Source organism: Gopherus flavomarginatus, chromosome 4 (assembly GCF_025201925.1).
Source record: "Gopherus flavomarginatus isolate rGopFla2 chromosome 4, rGopFla2.mat.asm, whole genome shotgun sequence".
Taxonomy (NCBI): domain Eukaryota; kingdom Metazoa; phylum Chordata; order Testudines; family Testudinidae; genus Gopherus; species Gopherus flavomarginatus.
Genome location: NC_066620.1, coordinates 107,825,003 through 107,851,415, shown reverse-complemented (window position 1 = coordinate 107,851,415; position 26,413 = coordinate 107,825,003). Strand labels below are relative to the sequence as shown.

General features: G+C 43.2%; 1 protein-coding gene across 3 annotated transcripts in view; it reads left to right on the top strand.

Annotated features, from left to right (window-relative positions):
* AIG1 (androgen induced 1) overlaps positions 1-23,503 on the top strand; it is a 196,986-nt gene extending 173,483 nt beyond the window's left edge. For 2 of the 3 annotated variants that reach the window (XM_050949896.1, XM_050949895.1), the window contains 3 exons: positions 7,870-7,985; positions 19,244-19,407; positions 22,842-23,503. In XM_050949896.1, coding sequence (XP_050805853.1) covers positions 7,870-7,985; positions 19,244-19,407; positions 22,842-22,879 — 318 coding nt within the window. In that variant the 3' untranslated portion in view covers positions 22,880-23,503. The remainder of the gene's footprint in view (positions 1-7,869; positions 7,986-19,243; positions 19,408-22,841) is intronic. The other variant, XR_007773904.1, reaches the window with a different exon arrangement.
* Positions 23,504-26,413: the final 2,910 nt, after the last annotated feature.

Sequence of the window (26,413 nt, the reverse complement as noted above, 5' to 3'; positions counted from 1 at the left end):
GGTGCTTCAGAGGGAAAGAACAGAACAGGCAATCATCAAGTTATCTATCCCCTGTCATCCACTCCCAGCTTCTCGCAGTCAGAGGCTTAGGGACACCCAGAGCATGGGGATGCATTCCTGACCATTTCAGCTAATAGCCATTGATGGACCTGTCCTCCATGAATTTATCTAATTCCACAGTTTGACTGTGCATTGTGTGAAGAAGTGCTTCCTTTTGTTTGTTTTAAACCTGCTGCCTAATAATTTCATTGGATGACCCCTGGCTCTTGTGTTCTGAGAAGGAGTAAATAACACTTCCTTATGCACTTTCTCCACACCATTCATAATTTTATAGACCTCTATCATAGCCCCCCCCCTCCTTAGTCATCTCCCAGTCTTTTAATCTCTCCTCATATGGAAGCTGTTTCCTACTCTTAAGAATTTTTGTTGCCCTTCTCGGTACCTTTTCCAATTCTAATGTATCTTTTTTGTGATGGGACAACCAGAACTGCACACAGTATTCAAATTGTGGTCTTATCATGGATTTATATAGTAGCATTGTACTTTGTCTTATTATTGATCCCTTTCCCAATGGTTCCTAACATTCTGTTTGCTTTCTTGACTGCTACTGCACATTGAGTAGATGTTTTCGAGAACTACCCACAATGTTTTCAAGATCTCTTTCTTGAGTGGTAACAGCTAATTTAGACCCCATCATTTTATATGTATAGTTGGGATTATGTTTTCCAGTGTGCATTACTTTGCATTTATCAACACTGAATTTCATCTGCCCTTTTGTTGCCCAGTCACCCAGTTTTGTGAGCTCCCTTGCGAGGTATGGCAGAAAGCTTGCATCAGGGTGGGCAAGGCTCTGAGAGGAATCTTGGGAAGAAGATGTGGGATCAGGAGACACTGGAAACCCAAACTGTGTTCCAGTGGGATGAAGTTAGAACCCAAATAACACATGCAAGGAGGTGGGGCACCCAAACAATGAGCCTTGGGAAAAACAAGGGAAACATAGGTAGCTCAAGTTCCTTGTCAGGGTGCATGGCACCTGGCCACCCTTGGGGCGCGGGGACAGGGGAAGAGTATCCCCAAAAGTAGAACTTTCCCTGGGGAGGGCAAGGTTCTAAGGGGAGGTTGTAACAGGGTGGCTTACCCTAAAGGGCTGGAGGCCTGGGGTCAGCCAACCTTGATTTACTGAAGGACCTCTCAAGCCCACCTGTGCTGAATTAACTGCTTTGATGAGGCCTAATGGAAAACAGCTGATTCCCCTATAAAAGCCCCCACAAAGTAGGGGGGCTCAAGAAGCTGTGTCAGAAATGGCAGGGAATCAGGAAAAGCTTCTGCATGAAAGACCTGAGACAAGGGGAGTTGCCTCAGCGAGGAGGATTGGGAGTAGCCTGCTAAGGCAGGAGAAAGACCCTGTGACCAGGGAGTTTGGAAGTTAGTGCCTGAAGGCTGAACTGCAGCCAGGTAAAGCCTGGGAGATGGTGAACTGAGATTCTTCTTTATGAAGGAGATTTGGGAACCCCTTACCAAGGGGGAGGTGAGAGAGAGAGAGAGATGCTGAACTGGGGTTGAGGCCAGAAGGAACTGTTTGTCAGGATGATTAAATAAATTGGACCCAAGAAAGGGGAGTGTTTAAACTAACTCTGGATTGTGATCTGGAGTTTTAAGGAGTCCAATGAGAGAAAGTGAAGCAGGATGCCTGGGGAGTGACTTCCAGCCACGAGGGGCTGCTTGAGTGGCAGTCACCCCTTACGCACCCTTACTGAGCATCTCAGAGGCACAAATGGACTGTTGAAGTGAACCAACTTCTCACTCCTAGAATGATTCAAAGTGATCATTTCAGGTCAGGATTGGGATTGGATCAGATTAGTGAGGAAGGTTACATTACCACTTTACATTACCTGTCCTGAGGAAAGAAGATGTTAATATACAGGTCTGACAATTCAGCCAGTACCTTTTTTTAAACTACCTAAAATTCATTTTAAAACACAATTTTGGGTAGGGGATGGGAAGCTAAGCAAGGTACTGATGAAAATAGTGTTAAAGCAGTACTTACTGGTGGGAAGGCAAAATGTAATCAGGCTTTCAACACTGGAGCATTTAATTTTTTTTAAAAAGTCTATTACAGACTCATTCTTAATGTATGTGATTTGCATAAAACCTTTTCTTCTGAATACCTGTAGCGGTTTATAACTAAAAATGGAAAGTATAGTACATCAAGTCTAAATTTGCTGGGCTGACAGTACAGATGTGCCTATTTGTATTATGATTTTTTCAGTCTAAAATTTCCACGGGTCATATGTATACACACACTCCAAACCGCATGAGGGGGGATGGGGAGAATTTTTTTAAAATATCCTTTAAAAAGGCAGTAATAAATGTGCATTTTGAGCATACGTCTCAGTATAGCTCCATCTCTTTCAGAAGCGAGTACAGTGGTTAGGGGAATTGCTCCACCCTGCAGCTGTCAGGGAAAACTATTGCATTATGTGCTCACACAGCCATGCTAAAAGATCAGTCTTTTTAAAAGGCAGTGAGGCTGGGAGGTTTGGTGTTTATTATCCATCAGTGATTTCTGTGTGTAAGATGACCTGCACACTCAGCCTGGGCTCTGACAGTTGAGGTTTTGCTTTCTCTGCATTGTTTCCAGGAGTAAAGGTCATGGAGGCCAAGTTGCCCTTAGCTACATCTGTGCAATCCCACTCTCTTTGAATTATACGCTCAGTGACACCTGTGCAACCTCTTTGCCTTCAGTAGGTTTGCACGGATGTAAGTGATTGAAACTTAGGGCATTTTTACACTACAGTGGCACAGGGCCGCCCAGAGGATTCTGGCTGGGCCGGATCTTGGCGAATTGCCGCCGAAGAATGAAGTGGCGGCGGTAGAGCAGCCTAAGTGCCGCCGATCGTGGCTTTTTTTTCCCCACCGCTTGCAGTGCTTGTACTCACCGGGCGGTGCTCCGAGGCTTTGGCAGCACTTCACTCACTCCAAGTCTTCCACTGCACCGAAGTGCCATCGAAAACCCGGAGCAGCTCGTGGGGCCCCTGTGAGGCCCAGGGCAAATTGCCCCACTTGTCTCCCCCCACCTCTGGGCAGCCCTGCCGTGGCAAGACTATGTCGAAGCAGCTGTGATGCTGTAGGCCATAGTGTAGACACTTCCTACACACATGAAAGGGGTTTTTCCACTGATGTAATTAATCCATCTCTCTGAGAGGTCAACGGAAGAATTTTTCCAGCAACCTAGGGGGTTAGGTTGACCTAACTATAGCTCTAAGGGTGAGAAATTTTTCACAGTCCTGAATGACAGTTAGGTCAATCCAATTTTAAGTGTAGACCAGGCCTTAGGGGAGAACTCTGATGCACAAGATGGAATAAAACCTGTAGTTCACTCTCCCACAGAGAGCAGTGCCAGCTCTTCAGAGTTAGCAGGGATAAAAAAGCAGAAAAAGCTTTTTATTTATTATTTATGCAAAAGAAATGGATCTGTTGAGTAAAATTGTGCCATTACTTTTTACATAGCCATTTTTCAGGGTACACCACTCTTCAGGGTATTCTATCATTTTTGTGGTAAACTCTTTATTTTTGTTAGGTTTACAGTCTGATCATTTTAATTTGCATTGGATCGAAAGCTGATAGACACAAGTTCTCAGCCCAGAAGCTGGGCATTCCTTCTAAAGTTTGCCAAACTGTTTAGCGACTTATTATTTGTTTAAATGGCAACAGAGTGCTGTGAGCTGTACAAAACACAGTGATAGACATGGTTCTACTAGAATGAAATAGAGAGAAGTGCAAAACAATACAGCTACATTAATGTCCAGAGTAGTTGGCACTGCACTTTAAGGTGTGAATCACAATACTTCTAGCTGAGGTGGTAGGCTTAGCTGAAGCGTGTTTTAAAGAATGATTTTAATGAAGGTCAGGATGATTGCCTGTCTGACAAGGTGTGAGAATGAGTCACAGCTGAGAGGGGCAGCATGGCAGAAAGTCCAAAAGTGGGAGAAGCATACAAAATGGAGCAATAAGGTAGCAGGGAGTGGCAGAGCAAGAGGGGGAATAAGAAGAAGTGGGGACAGAGGTGCAGACAAATGTGGAAAGCTGAGGGCCACAAGATTTAACTTGATGTATAAAGTGAGAGAGAGTCATTGCACAGTTTCAAAGGGTATATCTACACCGCAAAGAAAAACCTGGGTCTGGCCCATGCCTACCAACTAGGGCTTGCAGGGCTCAGGCTGCAGAGCTGTTTCATTGTTGTGTAGACTTCTGGGCTCGAGCTGGAGCCTTATCTCTGGGACCCTCCCGCTGCACAGGGTCCTAGAACCCAGGGTACAGCCTGAGCCTGGAAGTTTACAAAGTAATGAAACAGCCCCGCAGCCCAAACCCTGTAAGCCTGAGTTGGCTGGCATGGGTCAGCCGTGGGTTTTTCCCTGCTGTGTAGACCGGCCCAAAGAGTGGTGTCAAAATGAGAGATGACTAAGGCACAGAGGAGCTGCAGCGCCATACATCTCTGTGCAAGGGAAAAAATGAAGTTCCACTGACCTTTTTCATTTGTGTACCTCAGAATTAAGGACCATCCTGAAGACCTGGAGCAGTAGCCACTGGAACTGGGGGATAATGACATCTGCCATGTGATACTTATTAACCTGATGTAATACTAACCCATGTCTCTTAGTTAGGGCTCAGAATTAAAGATCAGTTCGTTCAACTTTCCTGTGTGTCATACTGTTATTACCTGGTGTCAAAAGAAACATTAATCTCTGGCAAAATGGGGCAAGTGCTTTCTCCCATGCTGCCCCTCACGCTTGGGAGATGCTCCCATAAGCATCCACAAAACTTCCTCATGATCCACCTTCAAATCCCTCCTTAAAACTCTGCTTTGCTGTGAGGTCCACAAAAACACTTGACAACAATTAGGCTGCTGGTGTGTTGACACTACAGCCTAGCGTACTGACAGATATTGTCTCGTTGCTTCCTTGGTCTCTCTCATCTGCCTCTATCCACCTGTTATCTCACATTTTAGGCTTAGGTTGTAAGATCTTTGGGGGCAGGGACTGTCTTTTTGTTTTATTTGTACATCATCTACCACAATGGGGTCCTGGTCCGTGACTGGGGCTCCTAGGGCTACAATAATACAAATAATCAACAATAATACATTAAACCAGGTTTATGATGGATAATTAAGACTTGGTGAACAGATCAGAAAGAACTGATAACCTGCACAGATTCAAGGGGTTTTGGAGGCTAACATATTTACTGACCTCTGGTTCCTAAATAGATTATTGAGCCTGGTCTGGAGTTGTTTACACAGCTTCGGCTGCACTACATTAGCCCAGGCATATAAAGCTGGTTACCAGAATCTAAAGGGTTTCACATGCAGACCCCAAACCTCCAAGTGAATATTTCAGAGTTGGTTTGCTGCCAACCCGTCAGTGCACTCTGAAGGTTTTGCACCATTAATAGACCTTAAGATAGTAGTGGGCGCAACTATAATAGACCACGTGTAAAACATACACGCATTCCCTTGGTGGTGATTTATATTGTTTAAAGAGATGGGGGCGGGACAAGCTGTTAAAAGATGAAGAAATTGAAAGCTCCCCTCACTGCTATATTATCCACCTGACATTCTCTAAATGCCAGTCATTAATTACTAGTGTATTGAAAATCAGAACACTTATCCAATCCAGATTAGGTTACATCTGTGAGCCAGAGAAGTTTCCACTGTCTTAGTCTTTCCCAGCTAAATACTTTTTTTTAAAGTTGTTAAAGAAGAGCAGGTCTGCAAAAGGCTGTTCTGTTTTATCTCATTAAGGCCTGTTATCCCCACAAAGATATTTTTAGCTTCTTTGTCCCTTCCACCATAATACTTTTTAATGTTTTAAGGCATTCACAGTGTAATTATTAAATTTCAAATTCAGCCCTCAATCTGCAGCTTTCGTCGAGGTCAATAAAATGAAGGCTGCACATGCACATCTGCTGGCAGAATTTGGCCACAAGCAACAACATTCTTGTCTTATTCCTGAGCCAGTATCAAGAAAGGATTGAAACTGGTTTATGATTTAGACTGCTCCTGCAATCCTGACACCTGTAGACCTCTCCTTCAACTCAGTGGGAGACTGGTGTACAGATCCACCGCAGGTCTGCAATGCAATGGGTGCTGCTGGAGTCACCAATAGGATCACTTCTGCCTGAGCTGTATGTTCAAAAATGAAAGTTTAATCCAGAACTTTATTTTAAGATGGATTTGCTCCTCATTTCTGTACATTTTCATACCTGCTAACATTTTGAAATCTATACATCAAGTTATGTATAGCTTGGGGATAGGGGGAGGGCACCCTTTTTCACTCTGCTGATATTAATTGGATGAGGAGATCATTTTAGAAGGTGCAGTTCAGGAAAACTAGAAGGTGGAATGATAAAATAAAGACTGTCCCTTCTAAACATGGGCAGGTGCTGTATAGGCATTGTTAGAACACTGGCCTTAGTGCCTTTTATCTGAGGATATCAATTAATGTTACCAAGATTAACAAGTTAAGACTCACGACACTTCTGTAAGAAAGGTAATTATCCCTAATTTTACCCCTATTTTTGGATGCCCAAATTGAGACACATCAGGTCTGCTTCAGGGGTTCTAAACACTTTCAGCTTGCATTGATTCACTTGGAGTTTAAGTGCTCTGTGCCTCTGACAACTGGAGTCTGGGGTTGGGTGTCCGAAAATAGTGGACACATTTGACATGAGTCAGAGCTGGGCAAACTACAGCCCGTGGGCTGCATCCAGCCCACAGAACCCTCCTGCCTGGCCCCTGAGCTCCTGCCCCAGGTAGCTAGCACCCAGCCCCTCCCCTGCAGCCTCAGCTCGCTCCGCCGCCGGTGCAATGCTCTCAACGCAATGCTCTGGGTGGTAGGGCTGCAAGTGCCTAGGGCAGCACAGCTGCAGAGCTGGGGCGGTGCTCTGTGCTGCGCGGCAGAGTGACTGGCTCCAGCCGGGCAGCACGGCAGGCTGTCCTGGTGCTCCGGGCAGCATGGCTGTAGCGCTGCCAGCCACCAGTGCTCGAGGCAGCGCAGTAAGGGGGCAAGGAGCAGGGGGGTTGGATAGAAGGCAGGGGAGTTTGAGGTGGTGGTCAGGGACAGGGGTGTGGATAGGGGTCGAGGTGGTCAGCGGGCAGGGAACAAGGGGGTTGAATGGGGGCAGGAGTCCCCAGGGGGCAGTCAGGAAGGAGAGGAGGGGTTGGATGGGGTGGCGGGGGGGCAGTCAGAGGCAGGAGTTCCGGGGGCGGTCAGGGGACAGGGTATGGGGGGCGTAGATGGGGCAGGAGTCCCAGAAGGGCATCAGGGGACAAGAAGCAGGGGTAGGTCAGACAGGGGTGAGGCCGGGCCGCACTTGCCTGTTTGGGGAGGCACAGCCTCCGCTATCCTGCCCTCCGTATAATTTTGGAAACCCGATGCAGCCCTCAGGCCAAAAAGTTTGCCCGCCCCTGACCTAAGTGATGTGGCAAAGGTCATGTAGCAATTGTGGAGCAGACCTGGGAGTATAATCCAGTTCCCCTAGTTCCAGGTCATGTCCCTTAATCACAAAATGATGCTTCACTGCAACCCTCAGGCAAAACAAAAATGTACGTTCTGTTCACTTTTTCCTACATTCCCCTCAGCTATCAAGCATTAAAAAGGCCAATTTAAGTAATAGGGTTTAAATTTGATTGGCTTTATATGCTCATGGTTTTGTCTTTTTCCATCCCTATAAAGAGATTACCTCTGAATTTTGTTTTTTCCCCTGTGAGAAGTCTTTGCTATTAAGTTTCCTGTTGCAGAACAAGTGCTGAAATGCAGTGAGAATCATTTGTATCACCTGGTTTTCTCCTGTTGCGTTTTGTTTTTTTCTTAGCATACAACAGTTTTGCCCTTTATATTAATCGAGATGAGAACAACACATCATCAGTATCCCAGCAGGAGCTGTGGACTGGCTGCAGTATGCACCTTCTCTGTTGGCTATATATTATGGTAAGGACCGTACATGCTGTGTTTTCATATTGTATTGGGGGATTGTACTGCTAAATTTGGGCACATATTTCATTAGGGATATAATCACTAACAGATTCACACTGCATGCCTAGTTTGGTCCAAGACCTGGGCTTTGTCTGGCTTCCCCAGATGCTGATATTTTTAGAAAGTATATGCCAAACCTCACACAACAGGAATTTGTTGAACAATCCCATGTAAGCACTGATCTTTCCAAAGCTACATTTTTCCATCTTTTTTCAAACTAAATGTTTTTCTTGGACCCTGATTTTATTGCTTAGGGTTTTTTGTCCTATCAAACAAAAATTGAGAATAGGCAAATGATTTCCTTCAACAGCATTTTAAGCCCCTTCAGAAAAGATAACGCTTTTTTTTCATTTTTCTTTTAGTTCACTAATTCTTGTGTTAGAATCAATTACAGAAATCCAAACATTCTGTAATTTATTTCAAATGCAAATATTTGGGAAAATCTTTAAGTAAAGAAAGCATAAGCAACACTAAACTTGGTCTTTGGGGAGTTTTCCAATTAAAAATATCTGACTTATCTGACAAAGCAGCTTTACCCATTGGACTTTTTTTTTTTAAACCCTGCAATTATTTAATCATTCTGCCCCCGCCACACACACATACAAGATCCTTGTTTGGTTAAAAAGTCTGTCCTCCCCTCCCCCTTCACATACATGTGCACACGCGCACACACACAACCCACACGCGCACACACTCTCTCTCTCCCCTCTCCCCTTCCCTTGAGGCCCTTTATGATGCCGTTTACCTCTCCTCCTACTCCCTTCCTCTGAGACTTTACTTCACAACAGCCTTCCCATAGGCTAAGCGAACTGGGGATACAGCTCCTTCCAGAACTCAGGAATACTACCTTTTCCACCAGCCAAAGGGGGCCACTAGTTAGAAAGCAACATAGGATCTGAAAAGTGCTACCTCTTCAATGCTCCCTGACCATATTCGGGCCAAGGAAAAAGGGGACATTATCCCCAGGTATAGGTACCCACCACACACAGAGTCATCATGTAATAACCAAAATCAAGGTGATCAGAGTCAAATTCTGTGGCCGGATTTCAAAAGGATCAGGATAATTTTATTATTAATAATATTTGTAGTTGTGCTTGGTGAGATAAAGATAAAAAAATCTCATGCATCAGGGCATAAACTGATTGCTCTAGAGAAAAGGAAGGATTCTTTTTTTCACCTACATGCAAAAATGCACAACTAGCTAGGTGTGTTGTGGTTATTTTTTCACTTTCCTCTGAACAATACACAACAGCAAGATACCAGACTTAATAAATTAATGGGCTTATTTAGTACGGCAACCTTTCTTTTTTCCAAAATGGTCCCTTTGGGTCTCTGAGTCTATGAATCTGTGCAAATCATGAGATGAGGCCAATGGAAAATTATTCCACAGGAATGGAAAAGTTGAAGCAGTCCACTTGTGTAAGTGGAAATAAATTCAAGTAGTGTCTTAAGAGCTTTTTAAGGCAGTGTTACAAAATCAGTATGAAAAGATTGTTTTACATGTGTTTATTTTTTTCTCAAGTGAGTTGCATACATAAATTGACACTGACACAAGGTGCTAGGTGATACAGTATCTTGCAGCTTCTACACAGTCACATCCTCCATATCAGTTATTTTCATTACATTTATACTTGCAAAGATCCTGACGGAAATTGTTATTGCACAGCATGCACCTCTCATTCCAAGCACTAGGTAATTTATTTCTTAAAACAGCTAAGAGCCCTGTATAGCTTGCTCCTGCCCAGCACAGGTATCTGCATCCTGCATTTAGAAGCACAAAGTAAAAGGAGATGAACAGGACAGGGAACACAAGGGAAACTGATTCTGCATTAAGAGATATACACTGCTACCCATTCACTTTGTTACTCCTGTCTACATATTTCAGTGCTATCGTAATAATACTCAGCCCTGCTATGGTGTTTTTCATTCATAGACCTCAAAATGCTTTACAGAAACCACTATCATAATTACCATTTTACAGCTGAGGGAAACTGAGGCACAGTGACTTGCCCAAGGTCATGCAGCAAAGCAGTGGTACAGGTGGGACTTGAACCCAGTTTCCTTGCATTCCAGTTTTTTGCGCTGTCCATTATACCACACTGTTGCCTTTTTCCCCAATGAGCTCCCTTCAGCATTGTTGATCATTTAGGTGTGATTCATAGCTGTGTAGGAGTGCAAGGGACCTTGAGTGAGCGTCTAGTCCAGTCTCCTGCCCTGAGGCAGGACCAAGTATAACTAGACTACCCCTGAAAAGCATTTGTCTAACATGGTCTTTAAAACCTCCTGCGATAGGGATTCTACAACCTCCCTTGGAAGCCTATTCCAGTACTTAACTATGCTTATAGTTAGAAAACTTTTCCTGATATCCAACCTCAATCTCCCTTACTGCAGACTGAGCCGATTATTTCTTGTCCTACCTTTAGTGGACATGGAGAACAATTGATCACTCCCCTCTTTAGAGCAGCCCTTAACATATTTCAAGGCTGTTATCAAATCTCACTTCAGTTTTCCTGTCTCAGGACTAAACATGCCCAGGTTATATTTTTTTTAACCTTTCCTCATAGGTCAAGTTTTCTAAATCTTTTATCATTTTATTGCTCTCATCTGCACGCTTTCAAATTTGTCTACATCTTTCCTAGAGTGTGGTACCCAGAACTGGACATAGCACTTCAGCTGAGACCTCACCAGTGTCAAATAGAGCAGGACAAGTACCTGCCATGTCTTACATAGGACACACCTATTAATACACACCAGCATATTAGCCTTTTTTTTCAAAACTGTGTCACGTTGGTGGCTCATATTCCATTTGTGCTCAACTATAATCCTCACATCCTCTTCAGCAGCACTACTGCCTTGCCAGTTATTCCCCCTTTTGTACTTGTGCATTTGATTTTTTTCCTTCCTAAGTGTAGTACTTTGCATTTGTTTTTATTGACTTTTGGCATGTTGATTTCTGACCAAATTCTCTCCTTTGTCAAGGTCATTTTGAATTCTAATCCTGTCCTCCAAAATGCTTGCCATCCCTCCCAGCTTTGGGTCAGCTGTAAGTTTTATAAGCACACTCTCCGCTCCAGTATTGATTTTCCTACAGACTGTACCAAGAGTGGATAGGGCTGCTCTCAGCTAACGCCGTTTCTTCCTTGCTGAGAATTCCCAAAAGGGAGTTGGAGCAATTGCTTCTCCTCTCTGAGGACATGCATGTGGGGTTCTGCACAACTGCATTTTGTTTCCTCTCACATTAATGGCCTATAAAGGTCAGTGGGAGGATTAGTGAGGCAGCATGGTCTGTCGTGTGTCAGCCTGCGGATAACACCTAGTTTTATATCTCTGAATCTCCCCAGACAGTTCAGTGCTATTGAAGGTTCTACCCAGTCTGTAGACTGAGACTGGAATATAGATCAAAGATCGTTGGGTTAAGTTCAAGCCCAACAGAACTGAAGTGATGATGGTAGGCTCAGGGTGGAAGGAGAAACCAGAAAATATGAGAAGGATTATATCTGCCCCTTTTAGCAAGGGTGCGCCCACATTTCGTAACGAGAACTTACCAACTTGAGGTAGTGCTGGATTCCCCACCTGTTGGTAAGTGACCATATACAAACACTAACCATGAATGCTTGTATTCATCTGTCTTGCTAGGAGGTTGTATTGATTTCATTTGGAGATGGGCTGTGGGATCCAACTATCAATCCATGCCTGTGTCACCTCAAACTTATTGCATTCTATCTGAGGCTGGACCTGGAAAATAAAACTAGAGCAGAATGCAACAGCCTGCTCATTAAGCAGTGTATCTTGCTGGGAGCACACACTGCCATTGCCCCAGGACTTGGCTGGACTCCCAGTTAGAGCTTAAGGGGTTGTTTTTGACTTATAAAGCTCATAGCCTGCCTGCCTGAGAGATGGTCTCTCTCCTTGTGCCATCCTGCCATATTTGAGATCAGGAGAGGCAGATGTGGTGGAAGCTGGTGCCAGGGTGGTTTGTCCTCAGGTTTTAAATGTACTCTTTGCGTGGGTCTGACCTAGTCCAGATCTTTTGACCTTTTGGACACACTACAGTGATCATCGTTGGAGCCAGCTGTATGGAGAGAAAGGGGCACATTAGGAATAGTGTTTAGGTTTAGGTTTGGGAGTAAAGGTTTGGGATTAGTTATTTTCTGGTTTTAGGATAAGGGGAAGCAGGTGTTTCTATTTGTCATGTGTCTGTTTCATTTATGGAAAGGTACTAGGGTGCTGATAGAGGTGCTTTTTCCTTCTATAGTGTATAAAAAAAACCCCACCCACAAGTAGCAACAGAAAGGATCAGAGCCAAGTTGTATGCTGGAGATTACACTGAAGCCCATTTCTCTCACCCCCAACCCATCACCCCTTTATTTTCTCTTTCACCCCTGCATTCATGAAAGGATTAGAGCAGGCACACAAACTGCAGAGACACACACTCTCTCTGTGCAAGGACAAGTCTTAGCTTTTAATTAACTTTTCTCATGGCCCTATACAGCAGTCTCTCAGATTTGCATCAGAAGACAATAGTCTAGCACTGCATACTGCCCATAGGGTGACCAGATGTCCTGATTTTATAGGGACAGTCTTGATTTTTGGGTCTTTTTCTCATATAGGCTCCTATTACCCCCCACCCCCTGTCCCAATTTTTCACACTTGCTGTCTGGTCGCCCTAACTGCCCACCTTACATGGACTTTTGGGATCAAGGCCTTGGTATAATGTGCTTTATTGATAATGGGATCACACTTTATTTTCATTAGTGCTAGAAAACTGTTCTGAGCACATTCTGACTACCCAAAGCAAACAAAAAACCCACAGGCACTGGGTCTATGTATTTGATTGTCAAGGCAGATAAAATCGCAAGATATTGTTTTGCTCATTGTAGCAATCATGGTCTCATGGCAACTACTGTCTGAGCCATATGTGGCCACAGAAGAAATGAAGCCAAAGGGGTATAGTTAAAAGATCTTTGTGTTCCTTCTGCTGCTGAGATGTACTGGATGCCAAAGAGCCACTCCCAAGGACGTGACTGCGCTTTAGTCATGTGGGAATAGGTATCTGGGAGTAAAGCACTTGATCAATATTCTTGTTCCTACATTCACTACAATGGGAGTTGCCCCTACCTGTGCCAGGGCTGAACTTGGGTTCATTTTTTCCACTACTTAATAAAACAATTCAGGCAAGGCAGGTCCCATCAAACTTATTTAGAAAAACATGGATTTTCTTACAGCTGGCTTTAGGGAGGTCTGTTAATTTGATAAGTGGAGGAAGAGACGTTTGCATAGGGTGATGATTGTATGCATTTTTTAAAAAAGGAAGTTCCTAGATGTTTGGTAGTGTGATAATAAATCAAGACAAATAGTGCTGGATATATGCAAGAGAAAAATTAAATTTACATTCACTTATCCTAGGCATCCCACGTGTTCTCATGCCTCTCACACCTCCCATCGTAGTGATCTCCATCTTCAGTGAGCTGGTCATTTTATACTTCACTACAGCCTACCTTTATTTCTGAATCCCACGTAGACTGAAGTTCACGCTACTTTCTTCCAACATGAAAAGGGAAGAAGAAATTAGTAAGGACCAAATTTGCAAAAAAATACATTCCTGGCTAAAATGTCTAGCAGCTTTCTGTCAGTCTATTTACCCTGCATCACAGAACTCAGAAATAGACCAGACCTACTATGGGTCACTGAGTTCATGCCCCTGAAAGTGCAGGGTTGTTCCCTACACTGTAATCTTGAGTGATTCATTCATTCCAGTTTCGAATGACTCAGCTGATACAACTCCCTCACTTCCGCTGGGAGACATTCCATAGTCTGCAATGTTCTTGTTGCTGTGTTGGTCCCAGGATATTAGAGAAACAAGGGGGGTGAGGGAATATCTTTTATTGGACCAACTTCTGTTGGTGAGACAGATAAGCTTTCAAGCTCACACTGTAACATCTAAAACAAGCACAGTCACATCATTCAATATGTCAAGAATTTTTTTCAGGTAGATATGTATAGAATGTCACACACCACATGCTTAGGCTTAGTTGGTTTATCTCAGTTAGCACTAGAAGTAATAGAGGTCCAGAGTTTTCCAATGCATCTTCTACTTCCTCAAGCAAGCTTGTTTTTTAATGCAAGCTAGAAAAATGGCAGCGAGGAAGACTCAGTATTTTGGCAGGAAGGAGCTAAAGGATTAACTGCAATAGTAGCAGTTTTTTGGGTTTTGTTTTTTTTTAAAGGTAAACTTCAATTTTTTGGAATCCCAGAACAGAGCTGCTCCCCCTCCAAAAATGTTTATATGAAAAAGAGCTACATTTTTCTATTTTTTTTCCTGTTTTCAAACTAGCTAGTGAGCAGGTTGAAAAATTTCAAATGTTTCATTGAAGTAATGACAAATATTTTGTAAGAAATTTCTTCAGAAATGTCTTTTCAACCAGCTGAACTCAGTAATAATGACAGGATGTCATTATTTGGGACCTATGGGATATTCATCTTCAAAAAAAGAAAGCTGTGTGATAGGATACATGTGCTGTCACAGAATCAGAGGGAGATCAGAGGTTCTAACCTTCTGGACTTTTGCAGATAAAAATATTAAACATTGCATACGTGAATATAAACCATTTAATGAAGGTTGCACCGATGGGTGTATCTTAAAACTAAACTAAAACTGGACCAACTAACTTTGCAGTAGACAAAGTCAATTTAATCTCCACCACCACCACCACACACACTGTATTTATATCTCAACTAGCAACTTTTTTAACCTGTACAATAGTAGGGTCTTAAATTGGCTCTGGCTTTGCAATCCAAAGTGTGTCTTAATGCATGTTCCCCTGTGCTTATCTAATAATGAGGTTGAACAAGAATAATGATTGCTAGAATTGCCGTGTCGAAGGCATTCATTAAAGTTAATAATCAGTAGTCTTGTATCGAAGATTTATGCCTACAGTTGATCAGCCCTTAATTGTGCAGTGTTCAGTTAGTGAATTCATTCCTTCTTGAATACAAACTAACAAAGGACATCAGGTAATGTTTCCATGGCAGCAGTCCTACTTTTGCTACTCACATTTGTAATATAGACAATGCAGCAATACTCGCTGTGTCACTGCTCAGTGGAAAGAAGTACAATGTTAATAATTCCAGCACAGACAACTGGGTTGTGTGGTTGATTTTCAGTGAGGTCAGGATGGCTAGTCAGGTGTGCTTTTGAACTTTGTTTCTTAAGCAGCACTTGTTTTATCTTGTTCTTGTCATATTAGTTCCTGTTAGTGACCTGATCATGTTGCTGTAGGGACAGTTACAAAGCTGGATCCACAAAAGGACTTAGGCATTGCAATGCTGAGCGTTGCAACACCTACCTCTTAAGCACCCTGCCACCTGGTAGACTCCTCAGCCCTGAGTTATGTCAGGCTCCCCATACAAAGCATGGGGAGAGCTAAGCATCTAGGAAGGGAATTCCCATAGGCATGCTATGAGCACACCAAGGAGATCAAGCCCCAAAGGTGTGATAGGCAAGAGAGTGCCTAATTGAAGAAGACTGCCAGAGCTCAGGGGTGAGTTAGGGCTCCAAGCAATTTGTTAGCCATGGGGCAGCATCAAGATTTAGGCAGCTTTGCATATACCTACTGGGGAAAATCTAGGCCTCTGCAAGATTAGATGGTAGCTAAGTGGTGGTTTTCAGAATGTCTGTGGCACCTAAATGATGAGCTCCTTAAATACCTTTGTGGATCTAGCCCATGACTGCTAAACTGGAAGCATAACTTGCAATCCATCATGATGTGTGTTAATAACTAAAGGGCATACCACTTTGGCCAGCAAAGAGTAAAACTTACAGAACATAAGCCAGGATGCTACATTCAACAAGCCATAGATAACATTCAAGAATTCTTTAGTGACACAGTTGGATTTAGACAATATTTTTGGTGTCCAAAATAAATTGATTCTAGTAAATGTCACTTCCACTTGGTTCATGAACCAATCATTCAAGTGCACAGCAGTAGATCAAAGACCCTTTTGAGTATTCCTCCACTAGAGGTGCTGTAAACTGGTGGGCAGTTTCACCAGCCAAGGAAGGGAAATAAAGCTCCAAGCACAGGTCTTTTAAGACTTTTTCCTCAAGGTTTGTTTTACAGTTCACCTAATGATCACAAAACAAAAGTGAAAAAAAATTCGGAGCAGTAATTTCCATGGTTTCCCTGCTTTGAGTCAGCCAAGAGTGGAGAGGACATACCATTCCCCTTCCTTTACCCCCAGCAGCTATCTGACAAGCTAAGACCTATTAGTCATTTAGGGTCTTTAGCACTTTTACCTTTTTACAAGTACATTCTGGCACAGCAGCAAAGAGTCCTGTGGCACCTTATATAACAGACATATTGGAGCATGCATCTGACGAAGTGCATCTGACGTGCATCTGATGAAGTGGGCATTCACCCACAAAAGCTCATGCTCCAATACGTCTGTTAGTCTATAAGGTGCCACAGGACTCTTTGCTGCTTTTACATATCCAGACTAACACGACTACCCCTCTGATTCTGGCACAGTACAAGAGCTGTAGAAGACAAGCTATCCACAAGTATGGAGGGACTTTTTCATATGTGGACTCTTTCAGAGAGGCAGGAGGGGGACTATGGTCAGCAGCCAATCACAGTTATCTCACAGATTAGCCTACTGCCAACATTTTAATTCCTACATGAAGTTTCTAGTAATTTGGGATTTGACTGTATAATAAAGCTTCTGTAACCAGCAGCTGAAGGAGGATATGGTACAGGACCAAGGTAAGGGAGAGCACTTGGGATGGAAGGAGAGGTCCACTGTGATCATCTAGTATGGCCTGATGCATAACACAGGCCATGGAATTTCACCCAGTGAATATAAAGGTGAGAGTTTCCACAATTTCTGCAAAAGATTTCCCAGAACTTGAACCCCTGAGCCCTCCCATGCGCAGTCAGAACACTACCACTACTCTACCAAGACACCAGAGGGCATTTCCATAATCCTTCCTCAAGGTGACAAAGGCATTGATGACAGTGGTGAGGTCTGGAGCTGAAAGAAAGTGATACAGAGAACTCTTGGTTGCTGCTGCCTGAATCTCCAGAGGCAGCTGGGGAACCAACCATGTCATTGTAGTTGTGAGCATGCATAACAATAGTAATTTTCAGAGTTGCAAAAGCTAATTGCACCTCCATTCCCTTTCTGGTGTCTAAGTGAACCCTCTCAGAGGTTAAGCCTCATGCCCTTATTAGTCTGGGGTGGAATGTTGCAGTTCTCCCACTCTTAGACTGGGATCTGGGTACAATACCCCACCTATGCCAACCCATATTACCATGTAGGTCCAGTAAGGACACTGGCATCTCTTTCCCTCAGGAACCTATGACCAGAGATGTAGTGCCCAAAGACCTTTCTAAAACAAGTAGGTTTATTAACAAGTGGAACAGAGAAATACAGAAAAGGATTCCACAACAAACAGCCGTATCGTTCCAGGCTGACCCAGGGCACCCCCTTGCAGGCAGGCATGGTGTTGTGGATGAGCTCTTACCCAGCATATCAACAAGTCCTGGCAGACTGTTCAATGCTAAAGAACACCTCCTTGTGGAGGGTCTCATTTATTGACAGAAAACCTACACAAAAACCAAACTTTCACCTGCCACATCTCAGCTGGGTGACCCAGTCATTCTTAGTCCATCTGTCCCCAACCTGAGTCTGGTGGTCTTCTCTACCTAGGCTGTTTTACAGGGGCTCTCTCCATTCCAGTCTTTGCCCTTGATGTTAGGCATCTTGCCCCTACTGGAGAAGGATCCCTAACTTCAGAGAAGAATCTGGGGAGATCCATCCTCTGCAACACTTCACCAGGGACAGCAGGTGATCCTTGCCAAAGAGAGTATCTGGAAGACCCCCTGGTTGAGATCAGACCCTCTTGGATGCCTGCCAACTATAGCCCTGGGTCTGTGAGGATCCTCTCTCTAGGAGCACCTCTTATACAGTCTCCATTTTGATGGGTTCCCTGGAGAGTTCACCCTCTAGGCTCCCTGATCAGCACTCATACAAGCTCCTCTCCACCCAGGAGTTTCTATCCCTAACTGAGTTTGGGTAACCTTTATTATTTACTAATCAGCCACCTGGGGCGGGCAGCTACCCCCAAGGAGGCCTTCATAAGGCAGTAACATGCAAGGTGGGCTCTAACTCCCCAGAAAGGGCACGTGCCCCATGACAAGCGTATGTGAAGGTTTAGTCTCATCTAAACCTATGCTTCCCTAGAAGTAAAGTTAGATGGGCTTCCCTCTTGAGTTCTTTTCTGTTCCTGTAACTAACATAAATTCTTTTAGGAGGCCAAAAGATTGTTGGGATCCTGCCTAATCTCCAATTGCTTTCCACTGTATGATTCCCCCTACCACCAGTCGGTTCTCTCCCCTTTCAGGAAGGCTCCTTTTCTCAGAGCCCCACAGTCCTTGTGTGCACTTGAGCCCAGTTATCATATCACTCTAACTTTTGTTATAGGGGTCTAAGTGTGTCATCTTCTCTTTCCTTCCAACTGTTTTCCCTCCCACCTCCAGTCAGCCAGCCCGCCCAGCCATCTAAGGAATGCTCCCATGATGGTTGCTCCATTCTTTTGCAGTTAGACCATTCACCCTTACTGATTTGCAATCACTTGTCTTGTGACTGTGGGGGAATATGCTAAAACTGTCTGTTCCTTTCTGACATTACAACCCACCATCTTAGAAATACAATACAACAAGCCATATTTTACAGATCAACATTCACCACCAAACACCAAGAACTAAAAGAGAGTTTTCAGGTAAAGTGCTGACTCAAAGGCTTGGAACTGAAATCAAAGAAACTGTCTCCTGTTGGTTCATGCCTCCGGTGTTCAGGGAAAGAGGACTTTGTACATTCTTTGTAAATAAGGAGGATTGCATCAGAGAAATACCCAGTCCAGCCTCAATTTCTCCTTCTAATAGAAACAACCTGATAACCAGTCTTCAGGGTTTAACCACTCAGGTCAAAAGGAGTAACAGTATTCTTGTAAAACTATTTCAGTTTCATTGTGCCACCTCTGTACCAGGAGGCATCGTCTCAGGTGATCTAAAAATCAAACATTCAATTGCACCTTGCAGTTCTTTGAAAAAATTGACTCATTGGTAGGTTAAAGTAACTAGACACAGTCGCCAGCGCTGCTTTAAAACCAGTACATAAGCAATATATTCACTGGTCTTTTGATTCCGTTTTAGGGTGTGCTGGATCCATCAAGTAACAGGGGTCTGGGTGTACCCTCTCCTGGATTACATCAGCCCAGGTGCCAAGATAATTTTCTTTGCAACTGTCACCCTAGTACTTAACATTTTCTACTTGCTGGGAGAAGTCCTGAATAACTACATTTGGGATACACAAAAATGTAAGTATTGTTTTCAGGAGCACTAACCAATAGGATTCCTCTCTTGAGGCTTGATCCTGTTTCCATTGATGTTAATGGAAGTTTTAGGATTTAAACATGGGGGGAGCTGACAAGATTTCATTGTAACTTTTCTTTCTTCCTCTTAAAAAATGTCAAATGAATGAAATGTCTCCCAGGTAACAAGATTAGCTATGAATATGTATTCATTTTTATAACTTCTAATTTAAGAGCTGTTGGCAATTACCTGAAAGATTTGCAACCCACTCTGTTTTATTAGCTCAGGAACCAGTAAAATCTAGCTAGAATAAAGTGCCATTCTATGGAAATGATCTTATTGTTATGCTTGAGGTTAGGAAGAGAAAGATTGTTTTTAAAAGGTATTTTCAAGCATAAGGTACTCATGTATTTATAAATCAGTTTGTCCTATGAAATTAAATATGTCCATATCAAATAGTCCTCAAGTAATAAGAGATCACAGATAACCATTCTGCAAAATTTTACAGAATTAATATCACTAGCCTATTTACCAATCACTTGCAACTAGGCATATAAAATGAGAGGCACAAAACTTAGTGGATTCTTTATATAACTGTTCTATTTGATGGTTTGGAGGGGAGGGAAAAAATTTATAAAATTACCATCCCAGGTCCTCAGTAGATCATGATTTGAGCTACTTATAGAGTTCTTCCCCTGTTTGTGGCACACAAAGAATTCTCCGAACAAAAAAGATCCTTTTTCCTCTCATTTCCCTGAGCAAGGGAGTCAAGAGTCCAAAAGGAAGCAGAAAGACAAAGGTGATCAGTCTCTTAGGCAGTCTTTTTGGTCACCTCTTTGGAATTTGGCTTATCGGCAGGTATAGTGTCTTGTTATGGCCTGCCTCCAGCCCCGATTTTAGGAATACTCCTGGTTCATACAGTCTTAAGGTCAGTAAGCTGTGCAGCTATGTTCCTGGTTGCTGCTCTGTCCCTGTAGCCTTAAGCTTCTTCCCTCACACAGCACAAGCCCTACAGGTGCACCTGATTAGTGCTAGCTAAACCCAGAAGAGCTCCTTAGACTCCTCTCTGCCAGTGAGGGTGTGCCCTCTCACATAACCCAGATGGCCATAATCATCCCGCTGGAACAACACCAAACTGAAGTCAATGGGCATTTTGTCATTAACGTCAGTGGGGCCAGAATGTCACCCTAAACTTCTAATTAGAAAGTGCAAAACCTGCTTTTCTGTGTGCCTCATTTGCCCCTTTTCAATATTAGACTCCAGATATCCGGCACCTCTTTTTTAACTGTAGAGCCTCTGGTCATTTGGCACTGCATTCATGGCTGGTCCTGAACCTGTAATTCAATTTCATGTTAATGTCTATTTAAACCACTTACCTCTTCTTCTGATAATGCAAGAAAGGTCCTTTAAAGAAAGGTTATCCAAAAGAAGAAGGCTTCACTGTGTATAAATTCCATATAATATAAAATATAATAATAATATGATGAAGAAGCACATGTTCTTATTGAATCCCACAAACAAGTAGCTCAAGGAAAATCTCCCTCATATTATGTATAATAGAAACTTTAGCTCCTTTGGTTCCCCATCTCAGGAGAATTTAGGTTAATGTTGCCATAGTCTCAATAGGCTCAGCAAGGCCTTTAGCTACTCTTCAGTTTTCCTCCAGTTGGTTAGAAGACACTGATCCAGATTCTTTTGGTTCAGCGACATGCAAGCCAGCAAATGGCATGAGTCACCTGCTGTGTGGCCATGTATGAAGCTTGGTATATAGATCAGACTTAAAGTGTATGATCGGAACACGACAACCATAAAAACTGTAAAATAATAATTATATGTAAGATTTGGAGCAAAAAATATTTGGAAACCAAACCTTTAAAAGGGGCCTTCAAATTAAAACAATCTGACTTAAGAAGGTTTCATTTTTTCTGTGATCCTTTTCCTCTGGAGGTGCATTAAGAAAAAAACCCAGTACTGACTAAATGATTTTGAAGTTAGTTTTTCCAACCCACAGACATGATAGGGAAGGAAAAAATTGCCCTTTCCACAGGCCTTCTCTTAGTGCTGAAGATACCTGCATTCCTGCCAAACTAATTGATCCATCTGCAGTAGAATACCTCAGAAGAAAGGAAAGAGACTCTTTTTAAAAGACAAATACAATGCTCTAATTAAAACCACTGGGTAAGTTCCTCACAGCACAGGACACAAGGGACCTGAGATTGGCTCTGGAGCAGACTGTTAGGCTAGTAGTGGTTCTTTTGAAGCCAGCCCATTTGTTTTGTTTTTCAGACCTTTGACTATGGCTATCCCATGGTTGCTGGCAAACCAAAAATACAACGCCCATTGTATTCAGATTGCTGGCAATGTCTGGAGCCATTTGTTTCCTTATGGCTTCTTTCAGTAAAGTCTCCTCTGTAGATACTTTCCTCCTACCCCCTATCTGGGTATTAAAAGGTACGTTTTCAGAATGGCCCATGGGAAGAATTAACATCTGTGCACATATTCCATTAGTAGGTAATATCATCTATGGTCGGATTTCCCTTTTGCTGCTTTCAAAATGACTTTCCATTGCCCTTTAATCCTGAGAAATCTTTCTTCTGCGATTTGCAACAGTCCAGGAAACCGCCAAAAGAAACATTTTCAGATTATCTTTGATACATTGGGCAGGGAGGTTTAGTCAGAAGAAACAAAATGGGCAAAAGAACAACATTTTTGCTAGAGTCTAATAATAAATTAATTGCCCAGGAACAAGCATCTGAAAGAGCTGACTTTTCATCACCAGGAAAACAACCTGTTGCCCAACCCAGCCGCCTTTCAACACAGATGACAGAGAGCAGTTCTGCAGCAAGGACAAATCTTCTAAAGAGTATATGTACTGTGCTCATGCTACCTAGATTACTAAAAGGAATGGACATTAATGAGAAAAAAAAAAACCTATTAGCAGTAATTGATTCTTTGTGCACTGTCAGGAAGAATGACTTCTACTTATGATTTTTTTTTTTAAATCTGACAATGGAAAGAAAGAAAAAGAAACCTAAATGGAATTAGCAATAATAGTTTGAAAATGTACTTTAAAAAAATGTCAGCTGCTTAGCTTCAGCTAATGGTAGCCATAATAAAATCTGCTCTGTTTTGTTTGTATGTAAGCAATTGGAGCCCCAGGAGACAATTATCTTCATTCTCCTGAAGCAGTCAGAGGCAGAGTTTGCTATAGATTCAGATTAAGATTCTAAAAAGAATCTTGGGGAAGGAAAGGGTTAGGTAGGTTGTTACCAGACAACTGCTGGTTTCAGGTGTGTAGATGTTCTTTTCCTTCACAGCAGGTCAGGTAACATGACAGAGGCTGCTAGCAAAGAAGAAGATTAATGTATTAGGTTTCTGAGTAAATAATCAGTTTTTATTCACTCAGGTGTTTTAAAAGGTGTTCTCCATATTGTTTCAGGTATAGAAGAAGGAAAAGAAAAGCCTAAAATGGACTGAGCATTGAATACAACAAGGAGAGTTTGCTTTTTGCTCCATGGAAAACTTTTTGGCTTGAACAGATGCTGGCAGGAAAAGGAATCTCTTGGAAAAAAGTTTATATGGACCATGTGCCCAATGCTTTTATTTAGAGGAGAATTGATTTTAGCTAAAACATTAAATATGTGTTGATCCTCCTCTTTCCAATATTTGTACATATCATATCCATGGAGATATGTATATTAATTATCTCCACAACATTCTCAACGTGTATTATTATCTACATCAGTGTAAATGTATTTCCATTTATTGTGAGAGGAATAATGGGTCCATTTGTGTATCATTTTCAGAAAGAGGTTAAGCAGATAGGCCTACTGTGGATAAATGTAATAATCCTGTATATTTCAGAGTACTGTATACTGCAAAGATCTATTAAAAGACCACTACACAAGCTTACCTGAAGAAATAATCTAATTGAACTATGATATATTAATGTACTAGCGTATAACAGTTGCCTTAAGTAGGCCATGTTAATATTAATTATTTCAATTGAATCAAACCCTAATTGTAATTAGAACCTATGTGCATATGATGGAACTTTTCTTAAATACAAAAGCACATAAATAAAGAACAAAATATGCCCAGTTTTCTCTTTCTGAATGCTGCTTCTAAGAATTCCAGATGGATAGATGCAGCATGTACTGTATAATCTATGTCTAGTTTTTGTTATGTCACCTGTAGATGATGGCATTTCTAATACAAAATTGACTGCCACATAATATGCTGAAGTCCTGAAACTGGGTAGCCACGCCCTGGGCTCTTAACAGATAAGTGGCAGTACATAGTGTACTGGAGAGAATGCATTCGGACCTCCATTCAGGAAGGCACTTAAGTGTATTGGGGCCTTAGTTTCTAAGTATTCGCCATGGTCTATGTTCTTTTGGATTCCAATTGACTGCCAGGCAATTAAATGGGAAATGTTACAGCCAGGAGAAAGCTGTATGGGATTAAAATTAATGAACAGAATTATTTTTAACTGGAAAATATACTTACGAAAAAATAATCTTCCAAATATACAAGTAACTTGATGTCCAGCTCACACACACTTCATAATGATATTGAATTTTTAAATATACTAAAATGTATTTACTTAAATGTTTATAAAGCACTCTGATGGTGTAAAGTGTTGTAGGTGTTCAATATATATTTAACGAGAAGGACAGTATCAGGGGGTTGAGTTGGCTCGACAGTAGTCCTAATCTGGAACTAAAATTTGTTAGTGTGTCCATTCTGGATTTAACTGCAGAACATGACATGCAAGTTGCAATGTGTTTTACTATCAACAAATTGGTATACATACAGTATGATAAACATTTCAGGAGTTATGGGTTTTTTGGGAGGGGGGAGAGGTTAAACAGAGATTTTGGGGTGTAGTGGTTGGTTGTTTAAAAAAGCAGGATCTATTTAAAATACATAGATGGACTAAATATTAACAGGGGCGGCTCTAGCCATTTCGCTGCCCCAAGCATGGCGGCACACAGTGGGGGGCGCTCTGCCAGTCGCCGATCTCACGGCTCCGGTGGACCTCCCGCAGATGTGCCTGCGGAGGGTCCGCTGGTCTCGCGGCTCCGGTGGACCTCCCACAGGCTTGCCTGCGGATGCTCCACTGAAGCTGCAGGGCCAGCGGACCCTCCGCAGGCACACCTGCGGGAGGTCCATTGAAGCCGCGGGATCAGCGGACCCTCCACAGGCACGCCTGCGGGAGGTCCACCGGAGCCACCTGCCGCCCTCCCAGTGACCGGCAGAGCCCCACCCCGCAGCATGCCGCCCCAAGCAAGCACTTGGCGTGCTGGAGCCTGGAGCCGCCCCTGAATATTAAAATACCATAGGAAAAGTTTTAACTCTTAAAACTTTCACAATGTTCCTTTAAATTTCAAAAACAGGGAAAATCTGACTTAAATGTCCACCACACACTTGACATACTCATGCCTATTTGCAGTGTTGTTTTAGCCATGTTGGTCCCAGGATTTTAGAGAGATAAGGTGGGTGAGGTAATATCTTTTATTGGACCTAATTCTGTTGGTGAGAGAGACAAGCTTTCAAGCTACACAGAGCTCTTCTTCAGGTCTGGGAAACTAAGGGCATATCTACACTATAATCTTAAATCGACCTATGTTAGGTCAATTTATAGTCACCACAGTAATTACTGATGTCCATAGTACTCTTCTTCTGTCGACTGTGTATTTCCTCACCAGGAGCGCTTCTGCTGACTGACGAGAGGCATTGTGAAGGGCTGAGAGTCAGGGCTCTCACCTCGGCGGGGCCCAGCTGCCTCCCAGGCTTCTCACCTTCCCACTCTCAGCCAGGAGTAGGGAGGAAGCCACCCACCGTGTCACAACTAACTACAATGTGGAACAGATTGTTTAGCATAAGAAGTTAACACATATTCTAAGGGACCATTCAGGGTGAAGTGGCACTGTGGCAGGGTGGACTAGGTCTGGAGGCCCCCTGCTGAAGACTTTGAGGCCCTGCATCACCCTGCTCCAGAATAGAGCAGTGAGAGGTCCTCCAGGCAGCCTAGAGTGGCTGCAGAAAAGCAGCCAATCAGAGAGGCTGCTGGAGCAACCAATAAGGGGCCAGAAGGGCCAGATAAAAGACAAGCAGCAGAGCAGAGTAGAACCTTCAGTTGCTGTGCAGAGCTTGACAAGGGAGGACTGGGTGCCTGGCTAGTTAGATGAACACCAGGACTATGGATAGCTTGCTGCAGAGAGCTCACCAGACCCAACTGAGCCAAGGGAAAGGTGCCAAAGAACTGCTTCCTGGCTGGATAGAATAGCAACAGAGCCATCGAAGGTCAGTGCAGGAAGGCTGAGCCCAGGGGACTGAGCATAAATCCTGGCCAAACCATATGAGGGTACCGAGATGAGTCCTGCTGGACTAGTAGCAGACTGAGCCCAGGGAGAGCTGCTGAAAAGGACACTAGTTGAGGGTACCAAGATGGGCCCCAACTAGGTGCCTTTAGAAGGCAGTGCCTCTGGGAAGATGCTTAAGAGCTATGGCCCCATACCAGGGCTGTGATAAGGACTCTGGACTGTATACCCTGAGATAGTGTATGCAGCTCGGCTGGAGGACTGAGCTGCTGAAGACCGCTGAGAGAACCAGTGGCCTGGGGGTGCTTGCAAGAGGCAGGTACCACCCTGATGTAAGACTAAAAAAGAAAAGCAGGCTCACACCTAACTGAGAGGAAAGGGGGCCATCCATGAAAGGTGTGTGGTTTCTCCGCCCTCCCCCGGGTGAAAAGACTGTTTGCAGGCACTATTGGCCTGAGAAAAAGAGGCATGCCCAAGAGGCGGGTGCTGACCCTGTTACGGGCCCTTAACCCTTCTACTGTCATGGGATAAAAAAGGGAGGTTAGTAGGTTACATATTGTTTTAATAAACTATAAATCCAAAGTCTTTAAGACCATGTTTTTAATGTCTAGCAAGTCTATGACTTTAAGCATCAGGCATATCTTTTGAAGGTGTTGTGCAAGTTTCCTTTGAGGACAAGACCTGA